Raw genomic sequence first — 13,481 nt, forward strand, 5'->3', positions numbered from 1 at the left:
GATCGCGAGTGATTAATTGTTACCTCAGTCAGCGCTCTGCCGCCGTCATGCCGAAAGCCGAAGCCTCGCCGAGACAGTGCCGGCTTTCCCAGGGCCAGACGGGAAAAAAAAAAAGGTTGGTCAGACAATTGCCTTGCCAAGAGCCTCTATAGATCGAAAAGTTCCGGCAAATTATGAAAGTTTAAGCACTATCCTATGTTCAGTATGTGGGGGGAGGGGGGGGACTTTTGTCCAACGCCAGAGCTGGTTCTGAACTACATTACGGATGATAAAGTCGAAAGCATAGACTATAAAAGATACCACATAGGACCCTGGTTTCTGTGATCAGTAATTAGGAAGCGACAAAAAAAAAAAAAAAACAAAATGTCTCAGGGATTAATCTTCATAACGGGGGCCTCTGGCTTTATTGGCAGCGCCACTTCTGTGGAAGCTCTAAACGCTGGATATCGACTACGAGTTTGCCTTCGTAGGCCCTCGCCTCAATTGCAGACCCTACTCTCAAAGTATGGAAATCAGGTGGAATTTGTGTTCATTTCAGATCTGACGGATGAAATGGCGTTCAGCGACAAGCTGGACGGGGTGGACTTTGTGCTCCACCTTGCCTCCCCTCTTCCTCATGGCACCGACAAGGAAACATACTTCACTCCTGCGGTGAAAGGCACTACTGCCTTGCTGAAAGCGGCAAGCAAGGTACCAAGCATTAGGAAGGTCGTCGTTACTTCATCCATGGCTGCTTTGGTTCCATTGACTGGTGTTCCAGAGGGTGGAGTAATCCAAGGTAAAGCATAGTCTTTCTTTAATTTCCGGCCCGGTATCGTATTAACACTTTTTTTTTCTTTTATTTAGAAAACAGTGATTGGGATCTATCGGTCGATGAAAATGGAAGCTTCGAAGACCCTACAAATCCGGCTGCAACACCCATGATACTCTATATGGCTTCCAAGCTGCTTTCCAACGCGGCAACCTGGGACTTTTGGAAAACAGCTAAGCCGAAGTACGCCTTAGTTACGCTGCACCCAGCATTTGTGTATGGCCACAATCTGATGCAGACATGTGCCGATGGAGTTAAGGGAGGGTCCAACGGGGCTCTTTGGGGATTTATCATGGCAGGCACTCCGACTGGATTTTTGACGGCAGTGCATGTCCAGGATGTCGCTGAAGCGCATGTGCGAGCGCTGGACCTGAGAATAGTGGATGGCTCGAAGTATTTGCTAGCTGGGCGAAGTACTACCGTACCGGAGATTGCGCGGTTTATTCAAAAGCGCTACCCAGATTCTGGAGCAGCTATCACCGAGGATGCGCCTAGTATGTTGAGCCCAGTTAATACAGAAAAAGCAGAGAGAGAGCTTGGTATGAAATGGCGCCCATTTGAGGCTATCCTAGAAGATGTTATGGATCAACAGCTTGGCTTTTGCCGAAGTGCATCTATCTAGATGTTTAGCGAGGTGGATACGATTCCATGGTTTCATCAGGGTACACGATTAGGTGTTTATGAATTCTTCTTGCTTGCAATGTGTTTTTGTATATAGTGCTAAATTTGCAGTGAACTTCGGTATTTTATCCCTGGTATTAGCCTATTTCACTGAGGATAGTTCAGCCTGTTCTCAGATAAACAGGTCACTTTTACGAGTAGAATTTTTCTCCAATTAACGAATCATCTCATGTTTTGGTTACGTCCAATCCCATCTATCGCTATACAAAACTAACTGATGCTCTCTCTGTGTTTGTTTTGATAGATGTTAATAAGAACGCTCAACAAAATCAAGCATAGTTCAAGGACAAAACCGAATTTAGTTATTGAGTCTTCTGCTTCCTTAAAGTGACTTTGGTCTATGAATAGCGCATCTTGCTCTCCGTCTATCAACGGGTTATAGACCATGGCTTACACCAAAACTGATGAAATTATTCCTTACGACTAAGTGTCCCCACGAAAGGATAGAGTGATAATTCTATCAGCTAGATGACCCGACGGACCAAGTCCAGGAATTAAACCCGAAATAAAGGGACCTGGAAACTGCGAAGCACATAAGAACTGATGAATTTTCTTCCGGCAGGAATCAGAGACTCAGAACATCGCAGGTATAACATTATCAGAGATATCACACTGAAACCCTCTGTGATGTGTCAAGTGAAACTGCACCAAGGTGGAGGAACCTAAATCCCTGACCATACACTACTCGGTCTAAGATGATTACAACAATATGAAGCCTAAGGCCAACCTCGCAATGCTACTATAGACCACCAAACCCTAAGGAATAAAACCGACCAGTAAACTTCTATAGTTAAAAAGCCTGCGATGGCCCACGCGCTTACGTGGCTGACTCGCTTACAGGATACGTTAACGTCCCGTCATAATCTTGAACGGTTGCAGGTCTCGCTGCTGTGAGTTGCATTGCCCCCCAGCAGGATGGTTCCCACTCGGAAGTAGTTTGACCGTGGCGGCGACCCTGGCACTCGGTTGATTCGGCTTGCGGGATAAGATTCACTTAGACCGCGGGGTTTGCTGCCAGTAGGCCCCGGTCAGTGGCTGAGTTACATTCATTTCATGATAATTAGAAAGCAAGATACCGTCCCCCACTTCTGCCCCTCAAGCAGAGTATTATACATCTAAACGGGAAGAGTAGAGACACATATATAAGCCGTTCCCATCGTATCATTATTTTCCCAGGAATAATACCGCTCTCGATATCCCTCTCAGACAAAATGGCTCCATTCGGAAAGATCTGGTCCTACATTCCTAGCCCGCGGGTTATGAGAGTGCGTGCTACATACTCGCTTGTTCCCTGATAACTGCTAATCCATATCCCTAACAGATCCAGGCAGCAGCCAACCTCAACGGCCTGGAGCTAACCTTCCCGGACTTCGTCATGCGCGAGACCAACCGCACGCCTGAATTCCTGGCCAAATTCCCCTACGGAAAGGTGCCCACTTTCGAGGGCACTGACGGCATCAACCTGTTCGAGACAGATGCCATTGCGGAGTATGTCGCTCTGAGTGGCCCGGCCGCCGAGCAGTTAATGGGAAGCACACTTGTCGAGCGCGCCACGATCCGGCAGTGGATTTGCTTTTCCCAGGGTGAGGTCATGGAGAATGTCATCCAGCTGGCATTGTGGCGTCGGGGGGCCAAGCCCTATGACGAAGCGGTTGAGAACAACGCCTTGGAGCGCCTGGAGCGTTCGCTCGCCTTCCTCGACTCCCACCTGAAGGACCGCACCTGGGTATGTAGTGAGGACAAGATCAGCATGGCCGATATCACACTCGCCTCGGCGCTGGCTTGGGGCTTCTCCATGGCTATCGACGCCGAGATGCGGTCAAGGTGCCCGGTCACCATCGCGTGGTACGAGCGTGTTATTACCGTCGACGGAGTCAATCAGGCTTTTGGCGAGAAGAAGTTCATCGAGAAGCGCCAGGTTCCTCAGGATTAGATAGATTGATAGAGTACAGACCCTGTATGTGAATGACAAAAGAGACGCGGACGCGCTCATCAAAGAATTCGTGCTAATACAAAGACTATGGAAATCGTACACAAAGAGAACCAAATGTAGATGGCAGAGTGAACTCCCCCTTGTGTCACACCCTAGTATCCAACAGAACCGACTTGCTATACCTGCCAAAGCCCTAGTCTACATTTACAGTATTGCCCCTTAGGGGAAATGAAAGTTGGCCCCTCTAACGAGACAACGATCTCAGTCAGCCGGGCTCCGAAACGACATACTGCTAAAAACTAAGCAAGTTGGATATTAATTCATATTATTATTCAATGTCACTATATTTTATGTATTATGCACCTTGCTATCTGGCTAGATGATTAGGTGCGGAGGTCGAAATCTAATCTAGGGTTACCTAAAGAACCGACGCGGGTTGGAATAACAACCGACGACTGCCGAGCAGTACCGACCGGCCACCCCAAGACCCCGGTTCGTAGTGCTATGTATACCATTGATCTAGATAGAATACGAAACCATTATCCTCCTTTTTACTTGGGTGATACCGAGCTGTTCTGGGGATGTGGAGACTCCATTGGCTGCATATGGAGAGAGCGGCAAGGGAATGGGCTAAGGTCATACAACTAAGCCCGCTCGTCTCGGCATCGTATAGCATATCTTCGGCATTGAAGACGAGGATGAATCCATCTACCCGCATGAAAGAGGTCACATGGGCGTGGTACTATGGAATATGCACCGTGAGTCGATAACCATCACCCTAGCGTTGAGACTGAGGCATATGAGCTCTTTTTAAGAAACGTTGTGCGCTGAATCTGATGTTCATTATACTTCTTCTCTCCAACTCATCTCAACATGAACAGCCACACACCGGTGCAGCCAGAGTCGTGCTTTGACGTGATTATCATTGGCGCAGGCATCTCCGGTATCAACGCCGCCTATCGCATCCAAGACCAACTGCCCAACTTCAGCTATGCAATCTTGGAAGCTCGCGAGGACCTGGGTGGTACCTGGGACCTGTTCCGCTACCCCGGCATTCGCTCAGACTCAGACCTATTTACCTTCGGCTTTGCTTTCAATCCCTGGAACCACAACAACCCGATTGCAGAAGGCTCCGCGATCAAGGAATACATGCACACCACTGCCGAGAAGTATGGTATCGACAAGCACATCCTGTTCCGGCACCATGTGTCATCTGCGGACTGGTGCACAGCCAACAACACCTGGTCACTGGCCGTTGACGCGGACGGTGTGCCCAAGACCATAACTGCACGCTTTGTGATTTTTGGTACCGGCTACTACGACTACAAGCAGCCCCTGCAGGCCAAAATCCCTGGTCTAGATAACTTCCAGGGCCAAGTTGTGCACCCGCAATTTTGGCCCGAGAACCTCGATTACAGGAACAAGAAGGTTATAATCATCGGTAGTGGCGCTACCGCGATCACGCTTCTCCCTAATATGGCAGACGAGGCGGCGCATATCACAATGTTACAGCGTAGTCCGACCTATATTTATTCAGTCCCCAACCACAAAGCCAACAGCAGACTAGCATACCTTCTACCATCGGGCATTTATCACGGATTACAACGAGCTATCTGGATCCTAAGGCAGCGAATGTTCTTCCTCTTTTGCCAACGCTTCCCCTCCTTCGCGACCTGGATCCTCAAGCGCGGCTTGGAAAAGGAACTCCCCAGCCACATCTCCTACGACCCCCATTTCAAGCCCCACTACAAGCCCTGGGACCAGCGAATGTGTGTCTGTCCTAATGGCGACTTCTTTGCCTGCCTGCGCAGTGGAAAGGCAGATGTCCACACCGACACCATCAAGACTGTCACGAAGAAGGGTGTCGCGCTCAATGGGGGCTTGACGCTTGACGCGGACATCATCGTCACAGCAACCGGGCTTAAGCTGCAGATCGGCGGCGGCATCAGGCTAAGCGTTGACAAGCAGAAGATCGACATCGGTTCCAAGTACCTGTGGAACGGGGTTATGTTGCAGGATCTTCCCAACGCGGCCTTCGTGATCGGATACACCAACGCTTCGTGGACACTGGGTGCCGACGCCATCGCGCAGTGCATCACCCGCATTCTCAAGATGCTCGAGTCGCGCAAGCTCGTCGCTGCCGTCCCGCGTGTCAAGGCTCAGGATGCCCATAATTTCCAAGACCGCCCCCTGCTGCAACTCAAGTCCACATACGTTAATGCCGGTGCCCGTGCTCTACCTCGCGCGGCAGATCGCGGTCCCTGGCAGCCGCGCGACCACTATGGTAAGGATATTCGTTTCGCCAGGAAGGGGAACCTTAATGAGGGGCTCGAGTTTGTGCCAGGCTCCAGTCTGCGTTTGCGAGAAAAGCTGAGTTGAGTTTTGCGTCTTTGAAATTAAAGCAATGATGCCTGCTGCGGTCCTTACGAAAATGCTTGGAGCCCTAGTGCTAGGAGTACTTTGTTGGTAGTAGTTAGCCTGCGGCATATCCGCATCCACACTAGCACAGACATCACAATGCCCTCCTCCTATTGTCATAAAGGCCCATGACCGGTTTATTGTCCAAAAAGAAAATCGAAATGATCTCTAGAAACAATTTTCGATTATCAGCGCCCCAGACCGAAGTATTTCTAAGACGACCCCCCAAAAACAAAATCTTAAAGAAGTAAAAACATTGTATGGAAGCATAGCATGAGCAGCATCTTCCAATATAACTAGTTTCTCTATGGTCCAACGTATTAGTAAAACCCCGCTCAGGAAGATCCATTTAACAGTTCTCCTCGATCATGCCCAGGATTTTAGTAAGCACAATCAGAATAAGCATTGCAAATAGCCAACTGCAGTGAAGACCACCCCCTGGAATATCGCCCTCATGCCTTGGGAGTGCTGATTCTGCGTTTCCACTTCGCGGGGGTCCGATACATCAAATAGGGCAAAGCCATGTTCAATACTCTCCCGGAGCCGACTGTGCCCGTCATAACATGCCTAGAGTCTCCTATCCTAGTCCATTATCAGGGCGGTTATGATATACGATGCTAGCGCTTAATTCCACCCTGGTCGTTCCAGAATATGTGACAATTTGGAATCGCTCTTTATCTTATCCATGTTGACAACTGCACAATAGGCAGCGATTCCAGACATTCCCAAGGGATGTCCTGCCCTCTCAGCACGACTCTTCGAGCTGTGGATTTAATATAAGTAGTGGGTGTCGGGAAATCGGCAATTTAAATATTGCATGGGGCGACACAACCTCTTATGATCCATGCATAATTAATCGTGCGTATATTCCTAATATAATTGGTCTCTGTTAGGCTCTTTCGCGTGTAAAATTTGTTCTTGCCGGACACTACGAAGCGGGGGCCAGCCAAGACTAACGACTAGTTTAATCTTGTATAGACCAATCGCTCAACGACCCAATTGCACGTGTGGAAGCTTGACTGCCTCGTGCATTGCTTATCAGCAACATACGAATGCAGCTGTGTAAGTATGCAGCTCACTTATAAAAAGCCCAGCCAGCTGGCCGTTTGCTATGGGGGGGGACACGGCTTCAATTCTTTCTCATAATGAAGGCAACCACTGCTTCCGTCTTGCTGGCCCTGTCGAGCGCCGTCAATGGCCGCCCTACAGTTGATGATCGCTTTCCCTACAAGGGTCCCGCGGTTCCTGTAGGTGACTGGGTCGATCCCACAATCAACGGCAATGGCAAAGGTTTCACCCGACTCGTGGAGCCTCCAGCCGTGAAGCCTGCGTCGTCACACCCGACTAACAATGTCAATGTGATCTCACTGTCGTATATCCCCGATGGTATTCACATTCACTACCAGACGCCCTTTGGACTGGGACAATCGCCCGCAGTGAAATGGGGCACTAGCCCACAGCACTTGGTCAACGTTGCGCGAGGGTTTTCTCACACGTGAGTAGCTCCAAGACTTCAATTGAGACACGGTTGTATACTGATAGATATTAGCTACGACCGTACTCCCTCCTGCTCGCAGATGAAGGCTGTCACGCAGTGTAGTCAGTTCTTCCATGAGGTTTCTCTGCCTCATCTGGAGTCGGGTAAGACCTACTACTACCAGATCCCCGCCGCAAATGGCACAACCGAGTCCGAGGTGTTGAGCTTCACAACCGCCCGGAAGGCCGGTGACCCTACCGAGTTCTCAGTGGCCGTTTTGAACGATATGGGTTACACCAACGCGCAGGGTACCCACAAGTACCTAACCAAGGCTGCCAGCGAGGCCGCCTTTGCCTGGCACGGCGGTGATATCAGTTACGCAGATGACTGGTCTTCTGGTATCATGGCCTGTGAGGATTCCTGGCCTGTCTGCTACAACGGCTCTAGCACCTCGCTTCCCGGTGGTGTGGTCACCTCGGAGTACAAGAAGCCTCTTCCTAAGGGAGAAATTCCTAACCAAGGTGGACCCCAGGGTGGTGACATGAGTGTCATTTACGAGTCCAACTGGGATCTCTGGCAGCAGTGGATGGGCAATATCACGAAGAAGATTCCTTACATGGTTCTTCCCGGTAACCACGAGGCTGCTTGTGCTGAATTTGATGGCCCCCATAACGTCCTCTCGGCCTATCTGGATCACAATGAGCCAAACAGCACCTGGACCAAGAATGACCTCAACTACTATAGCTGCCCTTCTTCCCAGCGGTAAGTTCCTAATCAACCCACACTCGTCCCCTATCCCCATACTGATCCCGTTGCCCCATAGAAACTTCACGGCTTTCCAGCACCGCTTCCGCATGCCCGGCTCCGAGAGCGGTGGTGTGACGAACTTCTGGTACTCCTTCGACTATGGCCTCGCCCACTTCGTCTCCATGGACGGAGAAACCGACTATGCCAATAGCCCCGAGTGGTCCTTCGCCGAAGATCTCACCGGCGACGAGACCTTCCCCACCGAGTCCGAGACATTCCTCACCGACAGTGGCCCCTTCGGAGCTGTCGACGGCAGCGTCAAGGACACAAAGGCCTATGAGCAGTACAAGTGGTTGAAGAAGGACCTCTCGAGCGTAGACCGCACCAAGACCCCCTGGGTAATTGTCATGAGTCACCGCCCCATGTACAGCTCTGCGTACTCGGCCTACCAGAAGAATATCCGGGAAGCATTTGAAGCTCTTTTCCTTCAGTATGGCGTCGATGCTTACCTCTCCGGTCATATCCATTGGTATGAGCGCCTGTGGCCGCTTGGTGCGAACGGCACCATCGATACTGCCTCCGTGCTGAACAAGAATACTTACCGGGTCAACCCTGGCAAGTCCATGACTCATATTGTTAATGGCATGGCGGGTAATATTGAGAGTCATAGTGAGTTTAGTGCTGGCCAGGGCCTCACGAATATCACTGCGGTTCTTAATACCAAGGAGTATGGTTTCAGCAAACTTACTGTTGCTAATGCTACTGCTCTGAAATGGGAATACGTTAAGGGCAGTGATGGCTCGGCTGGGGATACACTTTGGTTGGTTAAGCCTGAGGCTGCTGGTTCCCACGGTCATGGAAAGAGCCCTTTTGCGAAGAAGCCTCGCTACTAGATGATCTCGGGGCATTATAATGGCCCTTGTATCTCGATCTTTTGTGCACATAACTTGATCTGCGTTCCTGTGACAGTGACCTATACCTGTACAGGGAGAACGTATGTAATATACTCAAAATAGAAGTGAAAGATATATGAACTTGATCTTGATGAAGCAGCTGAATGCGAGGTACTTGTATCTATACTTGACTCCGTTTCTTAGATAGGTTTTTGAGGAGTGTGATGGACGTTAGGATGGGCCCTTGGATTGAACCTTTATGGTATATTCATTGTCGGGTTTCAATGTCAGTTAGTGTGGACGCGTTTACCCCAATAACTTTAAAAGGGAGTTTGTGTAGTATTGTTTCTGTCCGTCTAGATATGGTTTTTAGGGTACATTGGTGGTAATGGTGGTGGTAGATAGTAGAAAGACTAGTACAATTTGTATATTGACATCATAAAGTATTCTCACTTAAATCGTCAAATACATGAGTCCACAGTTACTGACCTAGCTATGTTTCTGCAATGCACAAGCCTTATCCCACGTATCATAGAATAACTTTGGACCAACAAGTGCCGAATTCAGCTGTGATTGAACAAGGCTGAACTTGGCAGGTACTACTAATTAATACATACGTGGGCCACATGGGAGGCCTTAGTGGGGTCCAAGCTAAAAAAAAATACGAGGTTCTTATCGGCCTGATTTATCCGTACATATTTAGATGGAAGTAATTGTGGTATGTCCGAAAACATCAAGCATATATGTAGGCGTTTCCTAACGGGGGAAGCTGTTGGACACACTGCATTATTTCTTATCCTCGCCCTGGTCATTATAGCCCTATCTCTCATCTACCTTTTAATTCTTGAATCAAGTGGAACTTCTAGTTTTCTAATCGACCACCCCTATCTTTGGTCATTTTTGATTATTCCACAGTTTATATCCAGTTTACTCCCTTAATCCAACTATAAGAAATTTATACAATATCACAACAAACTCCCAATCCACCAAAAAAACCAACAACAACAACAACAACAACAACAACCATGGCCCTAGACCCCCTCTACCACACCCTCTACAACCTCCCCCCACCATCCCCCAAACGCACTCAACCAATGCAAGTCCTAGCCGTAGGAATCTCCCGCTCCGGAACCGAATCCCTCCGCGAAGCCCTGCACATCCTAGGCATAAAACACACCCACCACGGCTTCGACACCATCCTTCCACCCTCCTCATTACAAGCCACCTACCGCCTCCTCCAAAAGAAATACACCGGTACCCCCTCACCCCTCACAGCCTCGGATTTCGACACCGTCCTCGGCAACTGCGTCGGCGTAACAGACCTCATCGCCGCGGAATTCGCCCCGGAACTTATCGCCGCATATCCAGAGGCCAAAGTCATCCTCAATACCCGTCGTGACCTCGACGGCTGGTATAAAAGTATGCAGCTGACTATGGGGTACTTTGATCGGAATCCGGTGGATTGGGATTGGTGTAAGAGTTGGTTTTGTGCGGAGCTGTTTTGGATTCGGCAATGTATGTGTCGGACCATGATGAAGAGGTTCTTTCGGGGAAGCTTTGAATCGAATGGGAGGTGGGTTTATGTGAGTCACGTTGCGCTGATTCGGGGGTTGGGGCTGGCGGAGGAGAGGCTTTTGGAGTGGAGTGTTGAGGATGGCTGGGAGCCGCTTTGTAGGTTTCTGGGAAAGGAGGTTCCGGAAGGTGTGGAGTTTCCCAGTGGGAATCCGCCGAAGGCTTGGGCGGAGAGGATTGCGAGGACGATGGAGGTGCATCATCGACGGGCGGTTAGGAATATGATCGTGTTTTTTGCCGTGGTGGGGGTTGGTTTGGGGGTTTGGGGGGCTTGGCTGTTTTATTAGAGGGTTTTGTATATCATGGTGTTTTGAGGCTTCGGTGATGTATATATCCTGACTTGGAATATTTGAGTTGAGGGATATAAGGATATAGGCCTCCTCGTTAAGCACTCTAGTCGTAGATTGAAAATAGGTCTGCTAGAAATCAGCTACTCAATTAAAAGAACCACCCACATAAGTACAGGGTCTAGATAACGCAATCATTGCCACCCCATGCCATAATCTATATCCTATCTCATTATCCTGCTTACTGGCAACTCGTCGTGAAGATCGTATTTGGCGAAATCAAGGTACAGGTCCCTTCAGCGGCTTCTGGCCGTAGACACTCACGCTATATACAATATAACGAAGACTGTCAGCTGCCGATCCCATCTGCCAACTTTCCATATCAAACCAAGGCGTGGACTTACACGTAGAAATAGGCATGGATCTTAGAATAGTCGCGCAATCCTTTCCTCATCTTGGCCAAGAATACCTGCACTTCCTCATAGCTCCACTGTTTACGATGTCGTTAGTATCGTGCGCATAGATCAAACTGTCCCGTAAGCTAAGCAAAGCTAAGAAATAAGGCCTTACCCCCATCACACGAGTGAGCAATGCCATGGACCATCCTTCGATACCCTGCTCGCAATGCAGCAAATTCCACCTCCCCAACTGTCGGTAGTGCTCGTCCCTGCTCCAAGGACCAACAGGGAGCTTGAATCGCCGCTCGGTTACATTCTCAAATCCGGCATCGATCATGTGTTGGCGGGCTAAGTCGGCGATGCGAAACGTTTTGCCGAATCTCTCTCCTGCGTCGATGAATAGACGTGACCACTCTGCCAGGACGTGTTCGGGGGTCACAGTGCCGTCATCCGATCTGAACTGGATTGACATCTCTAGTTGGTCGAACCATGCGCCGGGCCGTAGACCGCTGTAGCAATTAGAAATTGTCTATTATGATAGAGCTAACGAGTATGATGTTTAACAGGGAGCTCTAGTGCAACCTACATCAACATGTTGCGATAGAACGCAGGCCAGTTGGAAATCGCCCCGTAGAGTGCACGCACGTGGATTAAATCGAAATGGTTCTCAGGGTATGCCCATGAATCTTCTGCGTCGTCGATCTCGAATTGCACGTTTGGCGGGACAAAGCTGGGTTGAGTTGGTGATAGGTCAGTCCCAATGACCTCTGCGGAGGGGTATTCATCCGCAAAGTCACTGGACACACGTTAGCAATCATGAATGGTCAGTCTATATTGGTTTGTACCAACATAGCCCATATCCCCGTTCCAGTACCGACGTCGAGCACTCTCTGTTGCATTTCAGTCAGCCACACTCCCAGTCGATGTAATTAGACCTTACCTGGACATCATCTGAGATAGGGGCAAGACACAGCCTGTTTCCGAGAAGCATTGTGAACATATGATGACTACAGTCTGAGGTTAGAATATTTGAATGCTTGTTGCACCTCGCCTCGGGTACGTACGCTATGTCGAGTTGTTCGTTCTGGGTCTCATCGTTGGGGCCCCTGATCATCTTAGCCATCCGCATCCTCGGTAGAAAGTCGCGCGATTATAGTACCAGTAAGCACCGTCCTTGTAAGCATGATATCGTCTCCCATTTTCAAAGCGATAAGCGGTGATCGCTGAATTGATCGAGGTGGTGTCGCTCGCGCTAAGAAGGTTAATATCAGGGAGGGCGACATATATCATGGAGGTCATAGCTCACAACTCCTCGTAATAATCAGAATAATCTGTGCCATCATCCAGCTCTCCCTGCACTGGTCAGCCCCGCGGTTTCCGAGAAAGAAGGAGGGGATAACGAGAAGGGGGAGACTGACCGCCTGCTCGTCATTGTCCTCTGCGTTTCCCTCCCTCGGCGGGGATTCCGAGTCCGACCGTGGCGATTTTTGGCGTCTTGCAGCTCCCATGGTGAAATGGTTTGACAGTTACTCCACATCACTGGCGAGAACCGGGAATCTTGATTGTTTTCAACTTCCAGCGTAAGCTCCACTCCGAATGAGAATCCCCCCCCCCCACTTAAGGTTTAGTCCCAGGCACCGTGCGCCGCCATTGATCGAACCAATGATGCTTCGATACGAAGGCTAATGCTCCACTTATCCGCCACTATCCAGGTGAAGAGTGGAGTCCTCGGGCATGGAGTATTGGCTGTACTGCCCTCTTTTGGAGGTGCCGCCGTGCCGGTGCACTTTGGGGAATGCCCAAGAGAGCAAGGATGTCTTTCTGAAGAGTCTGCACCGTACTCCGTAGCCTGATACAGTTTCGAGTACCCACAGTCATGCACGCGATCCAGCAATAAGATTGTCGCACCCGAAGGTCAGGAGCACCTTGCAGCACTAGTCCTTTTAATTGCGTGGTTGTGAGTAATGAATGCGACATTGTTAGTAGTATTTTGCCAGTGAACGCATCCAAGGCAAAGGTAAACCTTATGCAGCCGATCGTTGGCTATTGTCACCCATTTTTCCTAGTCGACGTTGCAGAAACGGTGTGGAGGCCTTATGGAATGGTACACCGTACAACGCAAGGGCAGAACATTCAACAAACGAGATAACCCATCCAGTCAATCCGGCACTGGTCTGACGGCCATAACCCCCACCTCGGCAAAATTCAACGACCCATTCGACTAACTGAACTCGGTTTTTCAGAAAGACGCGATTGCAGATTTC

The 13,481-nt window shown here is 49.6% G+C and overlaps 6 protein-coding genes across 6 annotated transcripts; 5 read left to right on the forward strand and 1 right to left on the reverse strand.

Moving 5' to 3' along the window:
* Window positions 1–363: 363 nt before the first annotated feature.
* Window positions 364–1,433, forward strand: BDV27DRAFT_162823 (NAD(P)-binding protein; the record flags this gene model as incomplete). The annotated part of the gene is made up of 2 exons (XM_032073456.1): window positions 364–778; window positions 847–1,433. The coding sequence occupies 2 exons, from the start codon at window positions 364–366 to the stop codon at window positions 1,431–1,433; spliced, it is 1,002 nt and encodes a 333-aa protein (XP_031922315.1).
* Window positions 1,434–2,703: 1,270 nt separating this feature from the next.
* BDV27DRAFT_162824 (glutathione S-transferase family protein) lies at window positions 2,704–3,425 on the forward strand (the record flags this gene model as incomplete). Its single annotated transcript, XM_032073457.1, has 2 exons — window positions 2,704–2,757; window positions 2,814–3,425. The coding sequence occupies 2 exons, from the start codon at window positions 2,704–2,706 to the stop codon at window positions 3,423–3,425; spliced, it is 666 nt and encodes a 221-aa protein (XP_031922316.1).
* Window positions 3,426–4,298: 873 nt separating this feature from the next.
* On the forward strand, window positions 4,299–5,804 carry BDV27DRAFT_168709 (flavin-containing monooxygenase; the record flags this gene model as incomplete). Its single annotated transcript, XM_032074844.1, has 1 exon — window positions 4,299–5,804. One exon carries the CDS (start codon window positions 4,299–4,301, stop codon window positions 5,802–5,804), a length of 1,506 nt encoding a protein of 501 aa, XP_031922317.1.
* A 1,184-nt stretch (window positions 5,805–6,988) lies between these two features.
* On the forward strand, window positions 6,989–8,996 carry BDV27DRAFT_168711 (purple acid phosphatase family protein; the record flags this gene model as incomplete). The annotated part of the gene is made up of 3 exons (XM_032074845.1): window positions 6,989–7,338; window positions 7,393–8,082; window positions 8,144–8,996. 3 exons carry the CDS (start codon window positions 6,989–6,991, stop codon window positions 8,958–8,960), a joined length of 1,857 nt encoding a protein of 618 aa, XP_031922318.1. The 3' UTR covers window positions 8,961–8,996.
* Window positions 8,997–9,985: 989 nt separating this feature from the next.
* On the forward strand, window positions 9,986–10,958 carry BDV27DRAFT_168713 (sulfotransferase family protein; the record flags this gene model as incomplete). Its single annotated transcript, XM_032074846.1, has 1 exon — window positions 9,986–10,958. The coding sequence occupies one exon, from the start codon at window positions 9,986–9,988 to the stop codon at window positions 10,817–10,819; it is 834 nt and encodes a 277-aa protein (XP_031922319.1). The 3' UTR covers window positions 10,820–10,958.
* A 261-nt stretch (window positions 10,959–11,219) lies between these two features.
* BDV27DRAFT_168715 (class I SAM-dependent methyltransferase) lies at window positions 11,220–13,351 on the reverse strand (the record flags this gene model as incomplete). Its single annotated transcript, XM_032074847.1, has 7 exons — window positions 12,636–13,351; window positions 12,524–12,570; window positions 12,158–12,224; window positions 12,067–12,107; window positions 11,804–12,013; window positions 11,390–11,726; window positions 11,220–11,309 (listed from the first exon to the last, which is right to left on the reverse strand). The coding sequence occupies exons 1-7, from the start codon at window positions 12,723–12,725 to the stop codon at window positions 11,220–11,222; spliced, it is 882 nt and encodes a 293-aa protein (XP_031922320.1). The 5' UTR covers window positions 12,726–13,351.
* Window positions 13,352–13,481: the final 130 nt, after the last annotated feature.

This window comes from Aspergillus caelatus (assembly GCF_009193585.1).
Source record: "Aspergillus caelatus strain CBS 763.97 unplaced genomic scaffold BDV27scaffold_276, whole genome shotgun sequence".
NCBI classification, from domain to species: domain Eukaryota; kingdom Fungi; phylum Ascomycota; class Eurotiomycetes; order Eurotiales; family Aspergillaceae; genus Aspergillus; species Aspergillus caelatus.